Here is a 26,155-nt window from a genome sequence, read left to right as displayed (position 1 = left end):
CCGGTCCTGTTGAGGTGTAACCCATCCAGCTTGTAAAGGTCCCACCTCCCTCAGAAATGGCCCCAATGCCTCAGGAATCTAAACCCTCCCTCCTGCACCATCTCTCCAGCCAGAGAGTGTGACCCCTGGGAGCAGACAGTGTGACCCCTGGGAGCAGAGAGCGTGACCTCTGGGAGCAGAGAGCATGACCCCTAGGAGCAGAGTGTGACCCCTAGGAGCAGAGAGTGTGACATTTGTGAGCATAGAGTGTGACCCCTGGCAGCAGAGCATGTGACCTCCTGGGAGCCAGTGTGATCTCTGCTAAAAATTCTTTGGGAAACACTTAAGAGCATAAGAAATAGGAGCAGGAGCAGGAGTAGGCCATTCGGCCCCTCAAGCCTGCTCCGCTATTCAATAAGATCATGGCTGATCTTCTACCTCAACTCCACCTTCCTGCCCGATCCCCATTACCCTTGATTCCCTTAATATTCAAAAATCTATCAATCTCTGTCTTGAATATCAGGGATTTTAATGTTTTTTTGTGAATGGAAATGTTTTAAGGAATAGTAAAATATCTGTTTATCATTGATTGGTACAAATTTGACATTTACTACAAAACAATCAGGATACTTTTCTGACAAATTTTACCAGCATACAATTCAAATGACATTCAGAAAGTAGGCTGAAAGGGCTGAGAAATGAAATCAATGTACATTTGTAACCTTCACACCCTTATTGCCAGAGCGTGTAAATTATGTTTCCGTGACTTTGCATGGCTGACATCAGGTATTGACTGCGGTGGCTCTTGTATCCTTGCAGATAGCTTCCTCAGCCGTGCAGTCACCTTTATGGTTACCGAACACACAACCACCATTTTTTTTCATAATTCAAAGGGAACATGAGGAACTTAGCACATAAGGGTTAACTTTACAAGTTTGCACAACTTGTAGATGTGCATTAGGGAAGAGGTCTTTTGTTAGCTTGGTCTAAAGTCTACTGAGGAATATCATTGACATCTGTGAATCCGGTTATTCTATGTGCACCACCCTCCCAGGTATTCTTTATTCAACTGTAACAAGGGTTAGTTGCGGTTTACATATATTTGAACCATAATAAACGCAGTATTCTACACATCCCCCATCTGTTCAGTCAAAAAACATTCAAGTAATGAAAATTTCTTCAAAGATTCTGTGAAGAATCCCAGACAGTAGTTAATTCATGTTTGTTCATTTCCTAAGGTGGCTGCACATTGGTATCTCTGTTCTCAAAGCAGCTTACGTCAGCAGTATCAGAGATGGCATTGATGTTGTACTGGTTTCACATTGTGTGAATGCTGACGGAAGACCTCAAAGTACCATTTTTAAGTGCGTTCAGATTATCACGTTTCCTCTGCAATGGGTCACATCCGCATTTCAACCTTTGAGCTTGTTTGTCAGATCTCTTCTCACAGAATTCTCTGCAGTGCTTTATGATGAGGTAACTCATCTCGCAGGCGTTTAGCAGTATGCACACTCCCGAGGAGACAGCCATGCAGTGGAGGAAGATGGTCTTCTCTGTTGGCCGACCAACAAAACAATCCACCACATTGGGGCAGGGTTTGATCTCACATTTCAACAGGCGAGGAACAGAGAACCCGTTGTACAGCCACTGAAACGCGAACAAGGAACCGAGCTCAACTCCTGTTTTGAACACCAGACTAAAGAAATAGGTCCACCACAGACCCCCGTCTATGCTCCCTTTGTCTTTATACAGTTTCTTTCCGTACTTCTTCTCCCTGTGCTCCCTGTAACCTACATGCATGACAACCAAAAGAGAAGGGGTGGAAACCATGATAAGTTGCAATGCCCAAAGTCTTGCTTGTGACAATGGAAAGAAGTGGTCGAAACACACATTTTCGCAACCAGGTTGCTCTGTGTTGCAGTTGAACTCCTTCTGCTCATCACCCCAGACACTTTCGGCTGCCACCACATAGATGAGGACTCGGAATATGAACATAACACTCAACCAGATTCTCCCCACTACGGTCGAGTATTGATTCACTCCACTTAAAACATCACGGAGTAAACTCCAGCTCATGGCTCCTCAATAATTTGGTGATGGATCTGCAGAATATAGAAAAGAAATTCAAAAGTAATACACTATACAGTTTATTGAATTAATATGCTGAGGATTAAGGGGAATTAAACAATGGCGTTGTTGCCACCCATCCTTTAAACCCACATTTTTTATGCCATATGTATAATAATGCATTGTTCAGTTCATGTGATAAGAAAGAAAGATTTTGGATCTTATTGCACCTTAGCACATCTATCAGAAATATCTCAAAGCGCTTTACATACAATGAGTTATTTTGATGTACAATGACAGTTACACAGCAAACACTGAAGTCATTCTGCCCACAGCAAAATCCAACAAAGACTAATTGGACGAATAACCAATTAATCTGTTTTTTGGTGATGCTGGCTGGTTGCTCAATATCGGGAGAATCTTCTGTTCTTCATCGACAATTGGGATTTTTAAAGTCCACTTGTGTGACAGACTGGGCCTCCATTTAATACCTCATGAAGGATAGCACCTCCAGCAGTGCAGCCAGCATTCTCTCAGTACTGCACTGAAGTATCAGCTTAGATTCTGAACTCCAATTCCTGGTATGGGGCTCAGACCTACAACCTCCTGACCAAAGACAAGATTGCAACCAATGGAGGAAAGCTGACAAAGTTTGGTATCCACATATGGGTATCCAAGATCAGACTTGTGATTTGAATTCTAACTGATATCTCTAGCACGTTCCAATGGTGTCACATTCTCAAAATCATTCTCAATGGTGCTATTCTGAATTGCATCACATCCCTCCATGGAAGCTGCTACAATTTCTGCACTGGAGATTATATTTAGCTAGCAAATGAAGACTTTCTCATTATATGCTTGTGACTGTGTTGCCTGTACATCATTGAGTTGGTATCACACGTGTGCAGAGCTCTGCTCGCTGGTATCCCATTGGCAGTTAAAATTGTCAATGGGATAGTTGGTTCTACTAACATAGAATGATTAAAATGAAATTTGACTAGTTGCTAGGTTACCTCCTCAAGGTGAGCCCCGCAGCGCTTGCCTTAATTTTCACAAAGGGAACTACAGACAAGGGAGGCCACTCGGCCCATCTAGTAGATCCTTCCATAGTAACATAGGGGTAGAAATTCACCTTGGATGGTAGGGCAAAACAGACAGTATTGTATCTGCTGCCCATTAGACTCCCTGCCCGATATTCAGTTCCATTGACTTGAATAGAACTGAATATCAAGCAAGGAGTATTACAGGCAGCTGATGCGATACCGCCTGTTTAACGTTACTGCCCTGAATGAATTTCTACCCCCTACAGCCCTCCAATGTATCAATATTGGTATAACTTTGTATCAATAGTCAAGTGTAGGAAGGTCCCTGACTGTTCCCTCTGACCATTTTGCCAGCCCTGGGGAGGTGGGTTTAGAGGCGGGACTGCCGGGAAAATGGCAGAATCTGCACCCGCCCCCAACCCGCCTCCGTGCCATCCTGCACAGGTAGTTAACAGGCAGATAAGAGAATTATCCCCATTTTACCCACACAAGTGCAGGCTTCCCGAAGGCTCTGAACCCCGCCAGGGTCACCGAGGCGAGCAATGGGTCTGTGGGGGTCGGAGGGGTGCAAAAGTGTGCTGTAAAGGTAAGTGATGGGTGCAAGCGTGGAGAGGTGAGTATCTGAGGTAAGTGGAAAGTGATAGAAAAAGTTTACTTACCTTTGTTTCTTCCTGCAGGCTTCAATCGGTGGGTATGCGGAGAGTCTCGCAAAGATGACAGATGACCGTTGCATTCGCCAATGCAACAACCATCTAATTTCTGCTTAAGAAAGAGGTTTGATGAGTTCTTGTATTCAAGAACTCATCAAACTACAGAGAATGTCACTGTTTTACAGCTTCACAGAGCTGTCAAACGATGACAGTTCATCTGTCAAAAATTTTTGACAGATGAAACGTCATACATTGACATTCACTGTAACCAACTTTCCCTTAATTGGCCTGCTCAGCCCGCTAGGTGAGCTTAACAAGGTTAATCAAGGAAAAATAGCGTGGGTTGGCCAGAAGTTGATGGAGGCGGGACTGAAACCCGACAAGTGGGAGTCCCGCCTCCAAAAGCTCCCCATTGGCAAAATCCAGCGAAGTGTTTGTATGATTTGGAAACTGCATGTAAATTCAGTTGAAACGGCTGATCAATAAAGAACAAGGGTTACACCTTCAGTAAGATGGCCTCAGATTTATATTTGCAAATTTCACAAATACACCTCGCACACCAGAAGCGCAAATCCTCAAATTGTGGGGGCGCTTCCCATAATTTTCCATCCATGCATGGAATTTCCCAATACGCGATCCTGGTAGGCAAGGTTCAGTGCTCGGAGCTAAAATTCATACAATTTACCCGGTGCTCCGCTGATTTGGCAATAGACCTAATTATTCTGTTTGCCTTCTTGATTGCTGCTCCATAGTGACCAGGTCTGGTCAGCCCTGAATTTACTATCACTCCCAGATCCCTTTCAGCCTTCCCCATTCATTGAGTAATTATCTCCCCCATTTGTTTTCCAGCATGTAACATTTTGCACTTATCTGTATTCAGTTTCATCTGCCATAGTTCTGACCACTTGCAAATTTTGTCTGGGCCCTATTGACTGCCCACCCTAATTTAAGGGCCAAACTTTCTAGGTAGGTAAAGAAAATCAAAGTTGAATCTTAGTCAAACCACAGTTGGAGTACTGTTTGCAGTTTTGGTCTACACATTACAGGAAGAATGTCGAGGCAATAGAGTACAGTACAGATAAATAGGATGCTGCGTGGTATGAGGAAATACAAATATGAAGTAAGATTTGAAAAACTGGGGCTATTTTCGTTATAACAGAGGAAATGAAAGGGTGATTTGAAGAAGTGTTAAAATTATGAAGGGATGAGACAGAGCAAATAGAACCAGTCTGTTGCCAGTGACTGAGGGGTCTAGGACAAGGGGACACGGATATAAGATTAAATGAGGGCAAAGAACAGCAGATGCTTTTCTCCACAAAGGGTTGTGAGGCTGTATTGTATGAATTTTAGCTCCGAGCACTGAACCTTGCCCACCAGGATCACAAAGCACTACCAGAGTTAGTGACTGAAGCAGAGACCATGTCAACATTTAAGAATAGGTTAGATGGGTGGTTGCAGGAAAGGAGAATAAAGGGATATGGGTACAGGGCATACACATGTGATTAGGGCTACAGCCCTTGTAAAGGATTAAACACCAACATGGCCTGTTTCTGTGTTGTCTTTATAATTTCTATATGATTCTATGTAAGTGCGCTTCACCCAGGCTTCCTGCTATCTCTCATTCCTGCTATCCCTTTGGTCATTGCTGGAGGGAGTCTATGGGGCACTACAAAGACCCCAAGACAAAGTCCCAGCATTGCCTGGGCCTTAAAGGCAGCAGCAGTGTTGCAGCGACAACTCAAGTAGAAGCCCCGTAAGAGGTCCGGAAGATCCTTGTTTTTTTAAAGGGCAGAGGGAAGGATTTTTACAGGGCCAACCTCTGACGAGTTATACGTAGTAAGTGTGCAATTTTATTTATTTGTGCCAGAAGCTGCGATTTGCATGTTGGTGGTCTTTACCTGTATTTAAAAGTTCTGTCCCGTGTGAATGAGTTTGCGCTGCTGTGCCATGACTCGAATGACAGCAGCACCCCTTAAGCAGCAGTCCGGGCATTCTACAGTCTATCGTGGATGGAGCACGTAAGAGAGGCGGCACTGTTGTGACAAACAGTAGGTGGAAGAACAGGAAAAACAATATGGATGTGAAGTATGATGGTGCAGGAATAGAATGTTTGCTTCACTGTGAGGTTTCAGAAGACCAAAGCCATTGTTTTTGGTCCCTGCCACAAACTCCATTCCCTAGCCACTGACTCCCTCCCTCTCCCTAACATCTGTCTGAGGCTGAACCACACTGTTCACAATCTTGGTGTCATGTTTGACCCTGAAATGAGCTTCTGACCACATATATCCGCAGCATAACTAAGATCGCCTATTTCCATCTCCATAACATCGCCCGACTCCGCCCCTGCCTCAGCTCATCCGCTGCTGAAACCCTCATCCATGCCTTTGTTAACTCTAGACTTGACTATTCCAACGCACTCCTGGCTGGCCTCCCATATTCTACCCTACGTAAACTTGAGTTCATCCAAAACACGGCTGCCCGTGTCCTAACTCGCACCAAGACCCATTCGCCCATCACCCTTATACTTGCTGACCTACATTGGCTCCCGGTTAAGCAGCACCTCGATTTCAAAATTCTCATCCTTGTTTTCAAATCCCTCCATGGCCTCGTCCCTCCCTATCTCTGTAAACTCTTCCAGCTCCACAACCCCCCCTGAGATATCTGCGCTCCTCTAATTCTGCCCTCTTGAGCATCCCTGATTATAATCACTCAACCATTGGTGGCCGTGCCTTCTGTTGCCTAGGCCCTAAGCTCTGGAATTCCCTGCCTAAACCTGTCCGTCTCGCTACCTCTCTTTCCTCCTTTAAGATGCTCCTTAAAACCTACCTCTTTGACCAAGCTTTTGGTCACCTGCCCTAATTTCTCCTTATGTGGCTCGGTGTCAAATTTTTTGTCTTATAATACTCCTGTGCAGCGCCTTGGGACGTTTTACTTCGTTAAAGACACTATATAAATACAAGTAGTTGTTATTGTAGGTAGCATGCTGCAGCTGTAAGGTCAGCGGGAGGGGATTACAGTTGCGAGAGGTTCAAGAGATGTCCAGGAAAAAGGCTTCAGCAGCTGTCAAGCGGACTTGCGGTTGTTTCCCTATGTCTGCCCCCAAATAAGCCATATCAGAGACTTCCTGGAAGTCTAGGCACAGTTGGAACTTTATTTCTTCAAAAGGAAATCTAGGAGATTCTTCAGGCAACCATATTGGTTCTGAAACCATATTGGCTGCCACATAATCGATTATTCTCATATGCGCCAACTGTTAAGGGAACAGGTGAGAGTATTCACGCCTTTAATTAGATAGAAGGCCTATGTCAGCTCATTAATTTTACCTTGTGCAGGATTATTTTTCTTTAACTTTCTTTTGGTATAATGATGTGGCTGACAAATGTACTAGGGGTCACATAGGTTGTAGTTTCAGTCCTTAAATAGAGCAGCAGTTAGCAGCCTAGTTGAGTATGTGCACTCAGGGTAAGAACACTGACAGCTACAGTCAAGGTGCCCCCCAGATTTGGTAACGACCAATCTGTTCACTTCGTGAATACAGCTTGCTGGATGAAGAACTTTATTACATGCATTGTCTCATTATATGAATTTGGTAGTAAGTGAATAATAATTCCTGTAGAATCTCTTACATAGTAAATGATTTGTTACTTGTTTTATGATACGAATTTTATTACCATGGATTCTACATTTTAATATAAAGCCTAACCTTAGGGAGACTAATATGTGGAGTGGCTTCAATGAGAGTTCCAAGCAAAATATATGTAGACCTTTGAATTAGTCTAACATTGGGTTTCTTGGGCAACTTTCTTGAAATTTGGTATCAAATTTTGAACTAGGTAACCTCACGGCCGAGTTACCTCAAAGCTGTTTTGCATTGACGCAAATTGCTGGCACTATGTAAATAGGAACAGCTGTGTTTAGTTGCCAAAATTTAATTAGATTAAAGAACATGTTGACAGATATTATGATTGCAACAATTTTTTTAGCAAATATACCATCCAATTTCATTGCATTCTCTTATTCACAAATTTAATTGTTAGTATCAAAAACAAAATCAGAAACAAATTACATTTTTTCTGAGATGAATATTTACTTTAAATGTTGGGGAATAGAACATTTTGCAACCAATGTCAGAATTGGCTTTGCGTAAATCGTCCCATTGTAACAAAGGAGCTCATTCATCATTAACAATACATTCAGTTACACCTGCCTCACTCTGTCAGCAATATCACTGTCAGTTTGTCATTTTTCAAAATCTCAATAATTATATTACAATTGTTAATGGACTCAAAGCTCCAGGTTACTGAGCGATACAGTCATCTGCCAGTAACTAAGGGGGGTTCAGCACATTAAGGTATTAATACTTGTTGTGTTTTGTTTTTGTACAGTAGTTCACTTTTTTAATTTGGCGTGTTTTCTAGGTTAGTATATATAATATTGAATTTTGCATTTATCATTAAATAATATAAAGAAAGAAAGACTTGCATTTATATAGCGCCTTTCACAACTACCGGACGTCTCAAAATGCTTTACAGCACTTTGAGAAGTTTAGTGAATTTTAGTCTGGCTACCCTGTCTGATTTAGTGCAAGCCAAGTAATCACTGTTTTTCTGAGGTGATTATCTGGACTGTTCAAGGTGACGGACATCAGTACTGCAGAATGGATCAACTTTCCATTTTTTGTACCCACTGCCAGCACTGGGCACCCGTGAGTTAGGGATAACAGGAAAAGTCTTTGTTGGTGTGAGTTCCAGAGGGCAGGCATGTCGAGACACAAGAAGCGGCTGCCACCGGTGAAAGGGGTTTCAGCCCTACACCCTCCAGATCTGGTTTTATTTATTCCTGCACATCTATTTTTCATTTCACCTCGTCAGTTTGTCCCAGCCATTGGTTTAAAAAGGTCATCCAAAGGGCCAAGTTTAAAACGAGCTCAAAAGATTACGGGGGGTGAATTTTTTGTCTGCGTTCAGTAATTGGGTAGGTGGCGGGCATGCGCGGGAGCTGCCTAGAGGAGTCATTGCGGGAGCAGTGCATCTTGCATGGTTGGCCTTCATTTGGTAGAATCGGAACAGCTGTGAAAGTTCCACGTTAATCTAAGTGACCATTTTACTGGAGTCAAACTGTTATAAGTGTAAATAATAATAACCCGGCTGTCACAATAAAAAGGCCGCTGCGCCAGCCTGCTCCCCTAATTACAGAATAGATCCCAGAATGCAATCACTGCCAGGATCACCTGCAACAACACCCAAGCCTGCCTTATTCTGAGACTGTGACCCCTGGTTCTAGACTCCCCAGCCAGGGGAAACATCCTCCCTGAATCTACCCTGTCAAGCCCTGTAAGAATTTTGTATGTTTCAATGAGATCACCTCTTATTCTTCTAAATTATAGAGAATATAGGCCTAGTCTACTCAATCTCTCCTCATAGGACAATCCCCCCATCCCAGGAACCTTTGTTGCACTCCCTCTATGGCAAGTATATCCTTCCTTAGGTAAGGAGACCAAAACTGTACACAATACTCCAGGTGTGGTCTCACCAAGGCCCTATATAATTACAGTAAGATGTCTTGGTGAAACCCATCCTTTTTCTCCAGTAATGGTGTTAGATTTCCACCTGGAGCAGGGAATGGCATCATCACCAGGTGCCCAGAAACATTTCTGCCCCCTGATTTCAGCTGCCATTCACACATGTTCAGTGGCTGGAAAACAGCTAATGTTGGTTCCCTGAAACCAGCTGTTGTCCAGCTATCAGCACAAATGGGGGCTGAAAAAGTGGATGTTTGGCAGCCATTGTGCCTGTGCATTATCCTCACCTGTAGTTTCTACAGTAGAGGGGGTAGAGGTTCCACTTTCGGTGCAATCAGCGACTCCGGTGCAAATTGCGTCCAAAATTGCACCCGTTTTGAAAAGAGTTTCTTTTCCCCGAGTTTCCACTCAAACATATTTGCATATTGGCGAACACAAAATCTGCCATGAACCAGCGCAATTGCGCAGCATTTTAGAACGTCATTTAAAAAAAAATTCTTTAAAAATTTTCCTTGATATATGAGAGTGGTAACTTGTTGCAGTTTGATTAATGTAACATAGTTTGTCACAAAAAATCAGCATTTTTAATCACAGTGTCGATCCACCACCCGTCATTAACCCGATTTTCAATGACTGAAAATTACTTTTAAAAAATGTACAAAACTATTTTCTAGTTAGATTGGGGTACAGTAGTTAGGGGGAAAAATTGAGTCGCGCCCCCTTTGAGGCGCTAACTTTGCCCCCGCAGCCGAAATTGAGTGGTAGCGCCCAAGAGGGAAGCGGGGCGCTACTGGAACTGCCCCGTCTCCCTCGTGGGGCACTGTGTGGGAATATCACGGCGCTACGTGCCGCAGCGCCATGTGCTGCGGCACGTCACACCGCCGTATTGCAGGCCTTCCTCCCCTTTTTAAAGGGGAGGGGCCTTGCGCAGCGCGACCCGGGGTCCAACTGGGCCACCGGGGATCGGAGTGCCAGCAAAAGAGCCCGGCACTCGAGAGAAGTGCCGGGCGCCTGGAGCGCAGCCGGCACTCCACGGTGGGGGGGCGTTCAGGAGGCCAGGGACAGCAGCGGAGGCAGGTGCTGGCAGGCGGCCAGCAACAAAAATGGCTGCCCGGCGCTTCGCCTTTAAATAGCGCCGCCCCGGCCACAGGTAGGCCCCCCCTGACCCCGTCGGACATAGCGTCCGGCGGTAAGTCAGGGGGCGCTACTGAAGATCACGGGCAGGGCGCAAGCGTGGCACTAACGGTTACCGCCGCCGCTAACCTCCCGCTGAATTATGCGGGAGGCGTTGGCAGCGCCGCGCCTGGGCACTAGTTGCTTTGCACCCCGTTAGCGCCCTTTTAGGGGGCTAACGGCAGGCGCAAAGCAACCAAATTTTTCCCCCTTAGTTTCTTAGTAAAATTTTTTTTTAAATCATTCAATATCTTTCAAAGTGTACCAATTAGTGTCCTTGCACTCAGAGTTCTGGCTTAATTTTTGGAGCCTCCTTGAAGGCCTGCAAATGAACACAACGAGCGGAAACTCCCAAAGGTGATTCATTCTCCCTGGGGGTGTGGACAGTTTTGTGGGCGGGGTCTGCTTCTAGCGTGATGATTTTAAAACTAGCACAAAAGATCACGGAAACTTGATTGTTCTGAGTGCAATTTGCACTTAAAATTCCGCAATCTTTTGCACCGTTTATGCCCATGTCGGGGGAATTGCCGCGAAAAAAACAGCACAATCGAGCGGAAACTCTGGGCTGAAGAGTATGCATGCACATTACTGTCACTGTGCCAGTTTGCATGCATTGAACAGGCAAAAGAACAGCAAAATCTACCACTGCAGCATTCATGCCACTATCTTCTTAAGGGAATAAACACATCTTAAGCTGAATAACTTTAATTGAGTCAAAAAATTGTATCTTCCACACTTCAATTAAACTAAATACCGGGCGGCACGTATAACAGGCGGCCAATGTGACATCGCCCGTTATGCGCTGCCGCTCAAGGCGAATTGCTACCCTTATATATTCCATCCACTGCTTCACATATCTCCAACTCATTATGTGTCAGCCGTGGCTCAGTCACCTCTGCGTCAGAAGGTTGTGAGTTCAAGTCCCACTCCAGAGACTTGAGCACAAAAATCTAGGTTGACACTCCAGTGCAGTGCTGAGGGAGTGCTGCACTGTCGGAGAGTGGCGTCCTTCGGATGAAGTATGAGGCCCTGTCTGCTCTCTCAGATGGACATAAAAGATCCTATGGCACTAATTCGAAGAAGAGCAGGGGAGTTATCCCCGGTGTCCTAGCCAACGTTTATCCCTCAATCAACATCACTAAAACAGATTATCTGGTCATTATCACATTGCTGTTTGTGGGAGCTTGTTGTGCACAATTTGTCTGCTGTGTTTCCTACATTACAACAGTGATTACACTTCAAAATACTTCATTGGCTGTAAAGCGCTTTGGGACATCCGGTGGTTGGGAAAGGCGCTACAGAAATGGAAGTCTTCCTTTTCTTTTCTCTTAGGCTTTACTTTGCTTGCTATTCCTCCTCCACCGCAGTGTAAAACAGAGAAGTTTAAATACATAGGGAAGAATTTATTTATTCCTGTGAGACATTGCGCCTTCCTATCACCAAGTATGAAGGAAGGTAACATAGAGCAGCAAGGGGTATGGGTAAAAATTACATTTTATTTTCTTAGTTTTAATGTTCCTTTCCTCAAAGAATTTGAGTACCTTTTCATTGTGAAAGCTAATTGAGGATATGGTTTTCTTTCGCTCCTCCTTCACTACGGTTTGTTTCACATTCCAATTGACTGACTTGGCAGTTCCATGTCACTTATCTGTTGGCTTTTACTTCATTACGTGGATCATTGTAAATCGCTTGAATGCTGAACGCCATGCCATGGACAGGATGTGATTCATTTTGTCTAATGAATGCTTTGTCACACAGGCATGGAATGTTTATTTAACTTTCCCCTCAGAATTTCTGTTTTCCCCAGCTTGCTACACTTACACGTTATATGTGCTGTAGTCATAACAAAGGCAACAAGTTTTTTTTAACATTTGCTGCACTCGCTAAATAGAGGCAACTAAATGAGGGAAAATGATGCCATAGTAACGACTACACCATTGCCATTTAATTCTCAAGTCCTTGGTACCAAAACGTTAGCAACTTGCCAAGAAGCAAGAAAGCAAGAATATATCGCTGCACCTTTGTGATAGTAGGTGATTTTAACATTGTATATCGGGGAGGAGATAACTATATCCTATAAGTTTGTATTTATGCAACATGCTACAACTTAATATTAATACAAGACTCCCAAAACAAGCGCTCTACTTGGAGCTCCGAGATGGCAAGAGAGCCCGAGGTGGGCAGAGGAAACGCTTCAAGGACACCCTCAAAGCCTCCTTGAAAAAGTGCAACTTCCCCACCGACACCTGGGAATCCCTGGCCCAAGACCGCACAACGTGGAGGAGAAGCATTCGGGAAGGCGTCGAACACCTCGCGTCTCTTCACCGGGAGCGCAAACAGCGGAAGGCGCACACATCAACCCAAGCACCCCATCCACCCGCCCCTTCAACCACCATCTGCCCCACCTGTGACAGAGACTGTAGGTCCCGCATTGGACTCATCAGTCACCTGCAAACTCATTTTTAGTGTGGAAGCAAGTCATCCTCGGTTCCGAGGGACTGCCTAAGAGAGAGAGAATATCAATCATAGAATCATAGAAATTTACGTCACAGAAGGAGGCCATTTGGCCCATCGTGTCTGTGTCGTCATGCTGTTGGACAATGCAACTACTTTATTACCTACGTTGAAGAAGGTTTTCGTCCTTTGAGTGTTGGGACAATATGGCTGAGATATTCTGTTTCAATTCAACATCATTGACAAAGTTGTGTACTGTAAGAAAAATAATTAATTTGTTAAGTTGAGCTACATTGGGAGTGATGAAAATTAGGTTCCGTTGGTATGGTAGTTGCATTATGCCCTCCCATGGCAGCGACCTGTGTTAATTTCCTTGGTCATGATACATCCCTTCACTTCTAATGTAATTGTGCAGAAGAAGACACCCACTGGTTGAGTTCTAAGGGGGCTAAATTCAGTTGATTTACGCCTCCCGTTAGCGCTCTAAGAGGGCGCTAACGGGGCGCAAATCAACTAGCGCCTGGATGCGGTGCCGCTAATGCCTCCCACGAAATACAGCCGGGGATGACATCATCGCCGTGCGCAGCGCCCCGCTCGCGCCCCGGCTGTAATATTGGGTGCTGCCCCCTGACTTGCTATGTCCGCCGGGGTCAGGGGAGCCTACCTGCGGCCGGGGCGGCGCTAATTATAGAGGAGGTGGCGGGCAGCCATTTTTGTTGCTGGCTGTCTACCAGCACCTGCCCCCGTTGCTGTTCCCCCCCCCGCCCCCCGGCAGGATGCCGGCTGCTCTTTGTGAGCCTGGCACTTCTCTTGAGTGCCGGGCTCGTTTGCCGGCACACCCGATCCCTGGTGGCCCAGCTGGGTGCCTGGACGTGCTGCACCAGGCCCCTCCCCTTTAATAAGGGGAGGAAGGCCTGCAGTACTGCAGCGTGATGTGTCCTCCTCCCTCTCGGGGCGCTACCTGGGAAAATCGGCGCTACCCAATTTTTACCCCTTATTATTGTCATAATCAGCACTGAATAACACCATAAGGTTCTTTTCTAAATTTATTAATACCAAATAGAACAAGAACAAACCAATAGGAACAAATTATGTTTCCTGTTAAGGAGTGTGCTGTCATAAGCAAAACAGAATAAGTCAATTCGCTGGCTCAGTGTAGATTATTACATTCCTACAGAGACTATGACACATCATACAAAGCAGTTTCATTAACAATAATTACAGTAATGAAGGTTAACAGGCTTGGTTACTGTTAGCACTGGTCTCATATCCGAAAGCCAGCTACCACATTCTCTTCATAACTTCAATTCTTTCACTCACTCAGCAGCAAAACTAATCAAAAGCAAAATACTGCGGATGCTGGAAATCTGGAATAAAAACAGAAAATGCTGGAAATACTCAGCAGGTCAGGCAGCATCTGTGGAGAGAGAAACAGAGTTAACGGCCTAGAAATTCAGTATAGCCACTTTTGGGGCGGTAAAGTAGGGCGGGCGCTAAAGTTTGCGCCCGCCGGAAAGTGGAGGCCACTTCGCCGATATTCAGTAGCTTTGGCCAAGGAGTTTGGGCGAGCGCTAAAACTGGCGTTGCACCCCTCTCTTTAGGCGCTAAGCCGGCGGTGCAGAGTGATACCGCCGAGGCCGGGCGCAGCGCAGGTGCGGTCATGTTTTGATTGACAGCAGACACCCTGACGCCGGCCAGCTCTTAAAGGGGGAAGGGTCGACTTGGCCTGCTGCCACGCCCTGGATACTGCAGCCCTCCAGCTAGGCCTAAACACTGCTGCTGGAGAGAAATAGCGCCAGCAACGATGCAGAGGGCCCGTGAGCGAGCGCAGCGCTTCTCTGCCCATGATTTGAAGGTGATGCTTAGGGGTTTGGAGAAGAGAAGAGATATCTTGTGCCCGGACAGTGGCAAGAAGGCTCCCAAGAGGCTGTACAGGAGAGCCTGGAGGGAAATCGCCCAGAGGGTCACAGCCAACAGCGATGTCCCCAGGACTGCTGACCAATGCCGGAAGAAGTTTAATGACCTCACTCGGTTGGTCAGGGTGAGTACCCTTTCCAGTGTCCTCCTCATCCTTGCATATGCACCTCACATTATGGGCAAAGGGACCTCAAAGGCCTAATGGCCAGCCCTCCTCCAGCAGCTATGGCACTGGCATGCTCATCAATAGCACTTTCTGCACTTTACACACTGGCCAAGCTATTCGACCATGGGAGGCAGTGCACACACCAACAGGGCACCACACTGGCCAAGCTATTCGACCATGGGAGGCAGTGCACACACCAACAGGGCACCACACTGTACTTAGAGGCCGTCCTTTCTCTTGCAGGCCAAGCTGGCGCAGAATCTGAAGAGCCGGACTGTCACCGGGGGAGGCCGTTCCCAGTTCCAGGAGCTCAATGACCTGGAGGAGCACGTGGCTCGACTCATGCGTGCCCGGGTGATTGGCCCCGTTGCTATTGGAGATGCCGACTCTGTGCTGGGCCCCAATGGTAAGGACATGACCGTTTGGACCTCTCTCGGTCCCCTTGCGCTTCAGATCTACATCCTTTGCCACTGTCCCACCAATGCGCATAATGCCACCACTCATGCCTCCCTCGCTGATGCCCTGTCCTCACTCTAAAGCTACTCTTGTGCCTTCCTGCTTTCAGCTGGTGAGGAGGAGGTCCCTGAAGCTGCGAGTGTCAGTCCCTCGGAAGAGGAGGACGACGAGGAGCAAGAGGAAGGCGGCACATCGGGGGAACCCTCATCCACGCCAGGGGATGGCAATGGAGGGGACACGTCTTGCCTGGAGGAGAGCCAGGGGGAAGTGTTGCAGGGGGGTGTAGCTCCTGTGCCCAGTGGCGTCCAGCCACGCGGGAAGGGTCGGCCAGCACGGCTGCCTTCTCCCCAGAGGGGGGAAGTGTTGCAGGGGAGGGCAGTTGCTGGGCCCAGTGGCGTCCAGCCACGCGGGAAGGGTCGGCCAGCTCGGCGGCCTTCTCCCCAGAGGGAGAGTCCGGCCTCCAGTCCGGAGACGGTCCTCGCCCAGGAGGTGCGCCTCCTTGATCAAATGTCCGCAGACTCGGAGCGTCACCACACCGAGTTCATGGGGGTTGTGGCACAGTTGCCTCAGGCCATTGAGTCCCTGGCTCATAGTGTGGCCAATTTCGGGGACTCACAGGCCAGGGGTTTCGAACAACTCGCGGCAGCACAGGCCAGGGGTGTTGAACAATTCGGGGCATCACAGGACGCGAGTCGGGCAGAATTCAAGGCATCACAGGACGTGAGTCGAGAGTTCATGAGTGGTGCCGTGCAGACACTGGCTGGTCTGATGCGGGCACAGACCAGGGCAGTACGGGCACTCACTTCTGCCACACTCGCTGTGTCACGGACGCATCGCCAGGGCACCCGCCGCGCTGCTGCAGCACAGCGGTCTGTCCTTCACCAGATTGCTGCGCTTGCTGCAGTGCCAGCCCGGCCGACTGCCAGTGTCGCTGGCGACCAGTGAGCGCCTGGCATCAGCCAGCTTGCCCCCATTGCTCCAGCCGCCACTGCCACTCCCCCAGCAAAGCTGCGACGAGCTGCTGGAAAGACTGATGCTGGCCAGCCACAGCTGCAGCAGTCAGCAGCCGGCCCCTCCAGGGCCAGACCTCGTCTAGGCCGACCCCCAAGGGCATCTGCCGTCACGCATTGTGCCCCTCAGGAGCCTTCCCCCAGCCTTGCAACACCCACAGGGCCCAGGTTGAGGCGGAGCAGCAGGTCGGCCAGGGGCCGGAGAAGCCTGCACAAGGACTCGCCCTCTCGGCACACAAAGTAGAGTGTGTTGCCAAATGTTTTTTTATATGGGGGTGTTTGTGTTCTCTATGGGGGGGGTTTATTTTGGTAAGGCCGAAGATGAAGGCCAATTGGATGGACAAGTTTTGTTATTCCTCCCCAGGTTGTGGGAGTGAGATATGTTTTTGACTGTTTTTTGGGGGTCTTGTCTGTTTTTGTGTTTCATGTGGGAAGGGCCCTGAGTTTGTTAAATAAAGCTTTTTATTTATTCAGCTTGTCCATGTGTGATGTTTCAAGTGGTTGTTGCGTTAACCGGCTGAGGGCTTGTGGAGCGGCTGCATTCAGGTGCGTTCATTGCCACAAGCCATTCCCTGACAGGGGGCCTAGAAGTGTCGTTCAATAAGCCGCCGACGGACGGCCCTTGGACCTTGTGGCTCCCTCCTGGGCTGGTACTCCTCCTCCTCCTCCTCCTCCTCCTCATGGTCCTCCTGCTCATCCTCCTGAGGTGGTGGTCCAACATGAGGTGGCAGTGCCTGAGTCCTGCGGATAGCCAGGTTGTGCAGCATGCAGCAAACGACGACGAACTGGGAGACTCTATCCGGCGAATACTGTAGAGAGCCGCCGGAATGATCCAGGCAACGGAACCGTTGCTTGAGGACGCCAATCGTTTGCTCTATGATGTTCCTTGTGGCTTGATGGCTTTCGTTGTATGCCTCCTCAGCAGGGGTCCTGGGCGCGCGGAGCGGGGTCATGAGCCATGTACACAAAGGGTAGCCCTTGTCCCCGATAAGCCATCCTCTTGGGGGAGGCTGTGCCTGGAACATGTCAGCCACAGCAGTCTGGCGCAGGATAAATGCATCGTGGTTGCTTCCTGGAAAGCGGGCATTGACAGCTAGGATGCGCTGCCTGTGGTCACACACCAGCTGTACATTGAGGGAATGGTAGCCCTTCCGGTTGCGGTAATCCTCGGCATTGTCGATAGGTGCCCGCATAGCCACATGCGTGCAGTCAATGGCGCCCTGCACCATGGGGAAGTCGGCGATCCTCGCAAATCCGACTGCACACTGCTCCTGCCTCTCTAGGGTCATGGGGAAGGAGATGAATTGGTGTCTCCTTGCGAAAAGGGCATCGGTGACCTGCCGGATGCAGCGATGCACGGCGAACTGGGAGATGTTCGCTATGTCCCCAGCAGCGGCTTGGAAGGAGCCGCTTGCATAAAAGTTCAGAGCCACCGTGTCCTTCACTTCCACCGACAGAGACGTCCTGCACATCAGCTGTGGACGCAGATCTCTGTGAAGCAGCTGGCAGATCTCTGCAACCACCTCCCTTCTGAAGCGCAGCCTCTTAACACAATGCGCGGCAGTCATGGTGAGATAGGACACCTGCCGGTATTCCCTGAGTGGGTAAGGCCTACGTTGCCGACGCCTGATGGCCCCTCTGCGTCTAGGCATGGCTGCCCCTCTCACACAGCGTCTGCGAGCTCTTCGCACATAATGCTGGAACTGAGGGTTGCAACCCCATGCAGCCCCCATAATATACTTGCAAACAGTGAAATCACAATGAGTCAAATTTCCAAGCTCTGGCCAGAAGCCAAAAATACCTCTCCTATGTTGTCCCAAATCAGTAAGGTCTGTTCCTTGGTCTCTGTCCAGAAATCCAAAGCACTAAAGTCATTGCAGCAAAATGGCTGGCCTTTATAGTTCAGTGTAAGTGCCCTTTAATTAGCGCTCCCCGAGGCCCGCAGGGCCTCTGCTGCGTTCCACTTCACAGTTCTTAACAGCACCACGCCCACATTGGGCGGGCGCCACTGAAGTTCCGGTTTGGGGCGCACAAACAGCGTTGCACGACGAAATGACGTCATAAGCTGCGCGCGCAGCTGAGCGCTCGCAAACACTTTGCGCCGGCGCTAACTGTCAACTGAAGTTGGGCGTAGGCGCAGATCAGTGTGCGCCCGGGCGCTAAGTGCCTAGCGCTCGAAATCTACCCCTCTTATGGCGCTAACGGCTGGCTAACGCAACTGAATTTCTAGGCCAACGTTTCAGGTCAATGACCCTTCGTCAGAACTGGAAAAAGCTGGAGATGGAATAGGTTTTTAAGCAAGTGTAGGGGCAGGGAGAGGGGGGAGGGGAGGAAAGAACAAAAGGGATGGTCTGTGATCGGATGGAGGGCAGGAGAAATTAAATGACAAAAGGAATGGTGAACCACCCTGTTCCAAGCAACAACTGAGTCCCGTTCTAACCTGTGAGCAGTACCGCAGGTTCCAGCAGAAAGATTCATAACCCTGTTTCCCCAAATAACTATTTGATGGTTGCCTAATTTGTGATGGTATATCTAATTTGTTGCAACTTGACCGTGTGTGGAGAAGTGTGAAATTATCCACTTTGGTAGGAAAAATAGAAAAGCAGAATATATCTTAAATGGTGAGAGATTGGGAAATGTTGGTGTTCAGAGGGGCCTGGGTGTCCAGGTACAGCAAGCAATTAGGAATGCAAATGGTATGTTGGCCTTTATTACAAAGGGATTGGAGTATAAGAATAAAGACGTCTTACTGCAATTATATAGGGCCCTGGTGAGACCACACCTGGAGTATTGTGTACAGTTTTGGTCTCCTTACCTAAGGAAGGATATACTTGCCTTAGAGGGAATGCAACAAAGGTTCACCAGACTGATTCCTGGGATGAGGGGATTGTCCTGAGGAGAGATTGAGTAGACTAGGCCTATATTCCCTAGAGTTCAGAAGAATGAGAGGTGATCTCATTAAAACATAAAAAATTCTTAAAAGGTTTGACAGGGTGGATGCAGGGAGGATGTTTTCCCTGGCTGGGGAATCTAGAACCAGGGGTCACAGTCTCAGAATAAGGGTTTGGCCATTTAGGACTGAGATGAGGAGAAATTTCTTCACTCAGAGGGTGGTGAATCTTTGGAATTCTCTACCCCAGAGGGCTGTGAAGGCTCAGTCGTTGAGTATATTCAAGACAGAGATCGATAGATTTTTGGATACTAAGGGAATCAAGGGATATGGAGATAGTGTGAGAAGGTGGAGTTGAGGTAAAAGATCAGTCATGATCTTATTGAATGGCGGAGCAGGCTCAAAGGGCCGAGTTGCCTACTCCTGTTCCTATTTCTTATGCTCTTATGTCCTTATATGGCTGCTGAATGTGTTTGTGTGTGTAATTTAGCTCTAGCCTCATAGAATGATAGAATCATACAACACAGAAGGAGGCCATTCGGTCCATTGTGCCTGTCCCAGCTCTTTGAAAGCGCTATCCAATTAGTCCCAATCCCCTGCTCTTTCTCCATAGCCCTAAAAATATTTTCTTTTCAATAATTTATCCAATTCCCTTTTGCTGTCATCAACGTGTATTGATCAGGAACCAAATTTTTTCAAAGTTGTTAAATAATACATTTGTATATTCTCTTAATTTCTGGCACCTGAGCTTGAAACCAATCTAGACTAATTAGATGGAAGTCCCTCCTATCTGCCAGTTGTAAAGTGCTATAAGAATTGAGTCTGGTCGATATCACCTTAGTTCTTAGTGGGTATGTGGCTATAGCACAAACTAGTATTAAACTGGCAATCTCATTCAGCAATGCCACTTTAGCTGGTTTGGGAATTATAGTAATCTACCCCAATGCAATAGAAAGCAGCTTTCTGAGATTGGAGTGAAGGTACATTGATGGCGGAGAGGAGAGGAGAGGAGACTGCACTGTACACCTGGTTGTGCTGTACCTACACTGAGAGTGCCTGATATTGACACTGGGTAATAAAAGGCATTCCGTTCCTCAGCATTGATATCCTTTACCCTGGTGAGCATGCAAACAAATATAAATTTAAATGAAAAACATCAAAAAGGAACCTCTTTACCCAGAGAGTGGTGAGAATGTGGAACTCGCTACCACAGGGAGTAGTTGAGGTGAATAGTATAGATGCATTTAAGGGGAGGCTAGATAAGCATACGAGGAAGAAGGAAATAAAGGGTTAATGCTGATAAGAGTTAGATGAGGAAAGACGGGAGGAGGCTTGAGCGGCGCATAAATGCCAGCATGGACTGGTTGGGCCGAATGGTCTGTTTCTGTGCCGTATATCCTCTGTAATCCTATGTAAAAATAGTAACAAGAGAATGGGAAGATCAAAAATGATGGAAAGAGCAAAATAAAACAAGAGAAGAAAGACAACAGAGGAGCATGAGAGAATAAAATCTATACAAGCAAATAAAGCATTGGTATAGAGAATAAACAGTAATCTGTTAAATATTGAAAAGGCTGGAAATACTCAGCAGGTCAGGCAGCATCTGTGGAGAGAGAAACAGAGTTAATGTTTCAGGTCAATTACTTTTCATCATCGATGACCCTGCATCTGACGAAAGGTCATTGACCTGAAACATTAACTCTGTTTCTCTCTCCACAGACGCTGCCTGACCTGCTGAATATTTCCAGTATTTTCTGTTTTTATTTCAATTTCCAGCATCCGCAGAATTTTGCTTTCGTACCATTTAAATATGACTGAATCCTTGAGAGTGAAATCACATGAAGAAAACAATGGAAAAAATTTAATAATTTCTAAAAAAAATTCTTTGGTGCATTTGCACCTTCGGCTATATACAGGGGAAAAAAGAAAATTCAGTGTGTGCAAGAACATGAAAAGGGGCCATTTGAGCTATCAAAACACATGCTTCCATTATATTCTTTCTCCCACTATATTTCTCAGACTGGCGGAAAGTGCTGGGACCACTGCTGTTCACCATATACATAAATGATTTGGATTCAGAAATTGGAGGTGCTGTGTCTTTTCCTGCCTGAAATATATGACAATGCTACAAACTGGTAATTATAGGCGTTGGGTTGGCTTTCCACAGGGATTCTTCCGGCTGTCTGCCATTTGCACCATTTTAATAGGATTTCTGCGGCTCTTCCGCGAGTTGATGCAGATGAACAGGAGAATCCCGGGAAAATTCACGCCCCTTGTCACTTGCAGACATGTAACTCAAGTACCTTACTTAATTACAACTGTGACTTGAACATACGTTGATCTGTATCCATTCGTCAGCAAATTGTGAAAGCAATGCATAAGTTTTCATTTCATCACTTTTAATGATAAAGTGCTTTGTTATTTGCATTAATGTTGTTTTATAATATATTCTGGCCAATGCGATAGACATCTTCTTGCATGAATTTCAGTGGACAATTTTAACCATACGCGTAGGATTGCCAGGTGCCTACTCTCGAGATTGTCTGGAAGCCTCCCAGAATAACAGATTTATCTCCCGGGCACTGCTGCGAGCAAGCCAGGAGAAAATAAAGAAGTCGAATTGATGGGCAGTGCCAATGCACTAATGAGATGATGCAAAAGTGTGGTGGCCAACAGGCACAGGACGGGTTCCCATTAGTGTATTGGAGCCTGTGTGAGCACCGTAGGCAGTAAAGTTCCCAGATAATTGCTGTCGCTGTTTTGGCTGCAGCAGTAGCTGTTTCAGGTAAGCACTTGTGATCACTTTTCTATTCCAATCAGTTCCTTTTTCCATTTGCCTCCCCCCTTCCCCTTTCACTGCATCTTTTCCTAAGTCTGTAGCCTACCTGTGAGGGAAATACCAGGTAACTTTGAGAATGAAGTGAACATTTATTTGTCACCATTAAAGGAACCCAGATGAACATGTTAAAGCATGTTTAATCTGGTTCATGTTAAAACTGGGCAGTGCCATCTCTAACAATGCCATGATCGAAACAGAGGGCACCAGCTGCATCAATAAGGCAAGGGCCTTCTTTCAGCATCTCAGGAAGCGGGCGTTTGATTAGCACAGCATATATGCAGACAAAGCTCTAGTCTATCAAGCAGCTATCGGCACAGATTTTGAGGTGGTTAATGACGGCGAACTGTCAGAGTTCACCGTCATTGCCCCCCTGAAACTGTCCGCAACTTCAGGATTTAGCGCATGCACATCTAAAAGTGGAATTCCTGAAGTTGTGGTCAGTCATTCACTGCTCTGACACTGGCTGCAATGTGGATGCACCCGCCCCCCCCAATGCTGGCAATCAGTGGAACTGATGAAAACTTGGGCTTTTTCCTGCTAATATCACTGTTAAATACCCCATTAAATACCCCCAGCTTCTACCCCCAGGCCATAAGACTCATGAACGAATAATTTATTATTATTTATTACTGTTGTTTTATTTATTATTACTGCATTTCTATTAGTATTTTTATCATTGCTATGCCATATTTATTCCAATGTTGGGAGGACTCGTAAAAATCAACATTTCATTGTGCAGTACATACGTTTGCTGCATATATGACAAATAAAATTGAATTGAATTGAATTGAAGTATTAAGCCTTGTTGGAATAGGTATAACTGGGGTTTTAACAGTGTACTGACTGCTAAACAAATGTTCTGGCTCTAAAAAACTAATTTTTATATTTGTGGTATGCCAAATTTCTCCATTATGATAAAAATTACAATTTAAAAAATGTTTTAAACTTTTTTTAAAGTTTGTTCATGATATTTCTGCTTCTACCTTATCCCCTTGTGAAAGTCCCAATCTTTATTTCGCCCTCTAACATTTTGTAAAAGTGCGGATAAAAGCTGCTTTTCATTTCCTGGTTTGCTGTCTGTGATACTGATAAAGGAGCAGCTGCGCTCGATTTACCGCGCGGTGAGAAGAAGCAAGGATCAGTTCCCAAAGCAGATCTTTTGCCACAAGTTCAAGGAGGGAAAATGTAAGAAAGGCGGCCAGCACAAACAGTTTGAATATGCACACAAGCAAAATATGATCAACTGGGACTTGCCAGTGGAAAACCTGGAACTTGGTTCCATGAACTGGCCAACAGCTGAAAAGAAAGGAAGATTCATCTGAAAATGTAACCTGCTAGTGATAACTACAATGCAGGTTCATTTCCCGCACACAAGATCAGACTTGCTAGCCACCTGTGTGCAATCACCTGGTGGGATAGCATAAAGATGAGTGCGATCTGAGACTTCTATAACTGACGTGAAAAATGCAATGCTGTCTGAGAACAATTCTTGTCAGTTTCATAGGGTGCGGCTCAAATTTCAGCAGTCAAGGTTGTCGACAGCAAGATCAGATTATGTTACAACAGTTGATCCATCCATTGACCCAGTGGCTCACAGCTCTCCCGCGCACCCACCCACAAATTCAATGAGGTGCCAATAAACAAAATATTATTATTCCATTGGAATTCACTAGGGTTGGGTTCTATAGGGTAGATTTTACTCATTTATCCTCCCATGCAGAGCTTCATGTGCTGGGAGTGGACACCTAATTTGTAGGATTTATCCTTACGACTCTTGAGAAGGAAGATGATCTTGCCTTGTTGCGTGTACAGTTAAACGCACATTGGCATTGTCTCTGTTTGAGGAGAGTGGCTAAAAACATGCCAGTCAAAGCCCTCCTTCACAACCACTCCCCCCCGCACCCCCCGGCCCCACCCTGCCAATGCCTCTGTGGGTAAAATTGCCTTAAGATGTGGTAGCGAGCCACACAGATCAATAGGGCTCCAGGTTTGATCGCTGGCGGTTAAGAAGGCAAATGGTATGTTGGCCTTCGTAGCGAGAGGGTTTGAGTACAGGAACAAGGATGTCTTGCTGCAGTTGTACAGGGCCTTGGTGAGACCACATCTTGAGTATTGTGTGCAGTTTTGGTCGCCTTATCTGAGGAAGGATGTTCTTGCCATAGAAGGAGTTCAGCGAAGATTCACCAGACTGATACCTGGGATGGCAGGAATGACGTATGAGGAGAGATTGGGTCGATTGGACTTGTACTCGCTGGAGTTTAGAAGAATGAGAGGGGATCTCATTGAAACTTATAAAATTCTAACAGGACTGGACAGACTAGATGCAGGAAGGATGTTCCCAATGGTCAGAGAGTCCAGAACCAGGGGACACAGTCTAAGGATAAAGGGTAGGCCATTTAGGACAGAAATGAGGAGGAATTTCTTCACCCAGAGAGTGGTGAACCTGTGGAACTCTCTACCACAGAAGGCGGTGGAGGCCAGTTCATTAAATATATTCAAGAAGGAGTTGAATATATTTCTTAAGGCTAAAGGGATCAAGGGGCATGGGGAGAAAGCAGGGACCGGGTACTGAATTTGGATGATCAGCCATGATCGCATTGAATGGCGGAGCAGGCTCGAGCGGCCGAATGGCCTACTCCTGCTCCTATCTTCTATGTTTCTATGGTCTGTGCTGAGTTAGCTGATATCAGTTGAGGCAGTGCTAGGGATGCCACAATTGATCTCAGAGTCTATGGGCCAAAGGGGAGGGATGTCTGCCAGAGTTCCTGCTCCTGATCTGTACCTACTGAGAAAAGGGCGTGCGTGTGGACATTGAGCGAGGACAGGATTATGCTCCACAGTCATAGCCATAATGGTCAAATACTGACATTCACAGGATAGGCTTAAAAATCAAGACAAAGACCACTTGGAAAAGACCATAGGGCTGCCAGTACTCACGGAACCATATGTCAGCATGAATCAACAGAGGAAAAAATTAGATTAAAAAACTTACTGATCTACGACAGTCTGACGACAGACATTTCCTTCAGAATATCTTCTGTTGTGATATCGTGAGTGACGGGTCCAGGTGCTGCCTACTTCCCGTTCACAATACCACTGCAGGGAAAATTCGGCATAACTCCCTCCTTGAGTAATTTAGATTGGCATTGTGTTTTTATTATCACAGCTCTGGACTACAAATGATATTTGATCACTTCTGATTCAGATAACTTTTTCTGTAGTTACTGTACAAAATGTTGCCCAGGAATCGTTCAAAAATTCATAAACTCTGTAATGTTGTTGAAGGCACAAATAGGTTAAAAATTTGAAAAAGCAGGAATCATTGTGAGTTCTGCTTTCCTTTTTAGTAATGGCACTCTGGTTTTAACGTGAAATTTGGTGGAATCTCTATCAGCAGCTTTTGACTTGATGGAAACATAAAATAAATTAAGAAACATAATTTCAACCCTTTTCCACTACATGCCCTGAATGTTAGAAATATATCACGGCGCAAATAATCTGCCACGTTCTGAGTTCCGATCTAATTATTCCTCTGAATTAAAACACATACCTTGTAACTACTGACAATTCAATCGTCTCCGGATTACCCCTCTAGCAAGTTTACATCAAATGATCTGAACTGAAAAATTATTTTCTCCATGTATAGAGCAAACTGGAATTACTCACAGTCCGATCTGTTTCGTTATATATTGAAAGTAAAATGAGCTGTTTGTCCTTCCCCTGCTGTGATCTCAGCAGGTGTAACCCGAGCTTGCACTCCTCCAGTTTGCTTGGGTAACTACTTCCAATCATTCAAATTAGAACCACCCATAACTCTAGCCTGGTTTCAGTTCTTGGTTAACTGTGCAAACAATGGCTATGTTCGCATACAATTTGCCCCTCTCAAAAAAAGTGACTAACTAAAAAACAATTTCTCTTCGAATTTTCTCCTGACTAACACCAAGGTACAGTTCCATGGGTATTGACGGCCTTCCGCTACTTCACCAAGCA

General features: G+C 46.2%; 1 protein-coding gene across 3 annotated transcripts; it reads right to left on the bottom strand.

The window, feature by feature from the left end:
- Positions 1-506: 506 nt before the first annotated feature.
- Positions 507-25,885, bottom strand: gjb7 (gap junction protein beta 7). 3 transcript variants are annotated; one of them, XM_085996245.1, is made up of 3 exons: positions 25,716-25,885; positions 13,052-13,142; positions 507-2,081 (listed from the first exon to the last, which is right to left on the bottom strand). In XM_085996245.1, exon 3 carries the CDS (start codon positions 2,053-2,055, stop codon positions 1,297-1,299), a length of 759 nt encoding a protein of 252 aa, XP_085852371.1. In that variant the 5' UTR covers positions 2,056-2,081; positions 13,052-13,142; positions 25,716-25,885; the 3' UTR covers positions 507-1,296. The 3 variants fall into 3 exon arrangements, with proteins under 3 accessions (XP_085852371.1, XP_085852372.1, XP_085852373.1); XM_085996246.1 differs by having other exon boundaries at positions 13,056-13,142; XM_085996247.1 differs by lacking the exon at positions 13,052-13,142.
- Positions 25,886-26,155: the final 270 nt, after the last annotated feature.

This window comes from Somniosus microcephalus, chromosome 9, assembly GCF_052327205.1.
Source record: "Somniosus microcephalus isolate GS21.2 chromosome 9, FLI_Smic_1.0, whole genome shotgun sequence".
Lineage (NCBI taxonomy): Eukaryota > Metazoa > Chordata > Chondrichthyes > Squaliformes > Somniosidae > Somniosus > Somniosus microcephalus.
Note: the sequence above shows the minus strand (reverse complement) of the source record. Positions and strands in the feature narration are given on the sequence as shown.

What these genes read in the sequence shown, in the direction of transcription:
- gjb7 (XM_085996245.1), bottom strand. Translation starts at nt 2,055, where the DNA reads ATGAGCTGGAGTTTACTCCGTGATGTTTTAAGTGGAGTGAATCAATAC.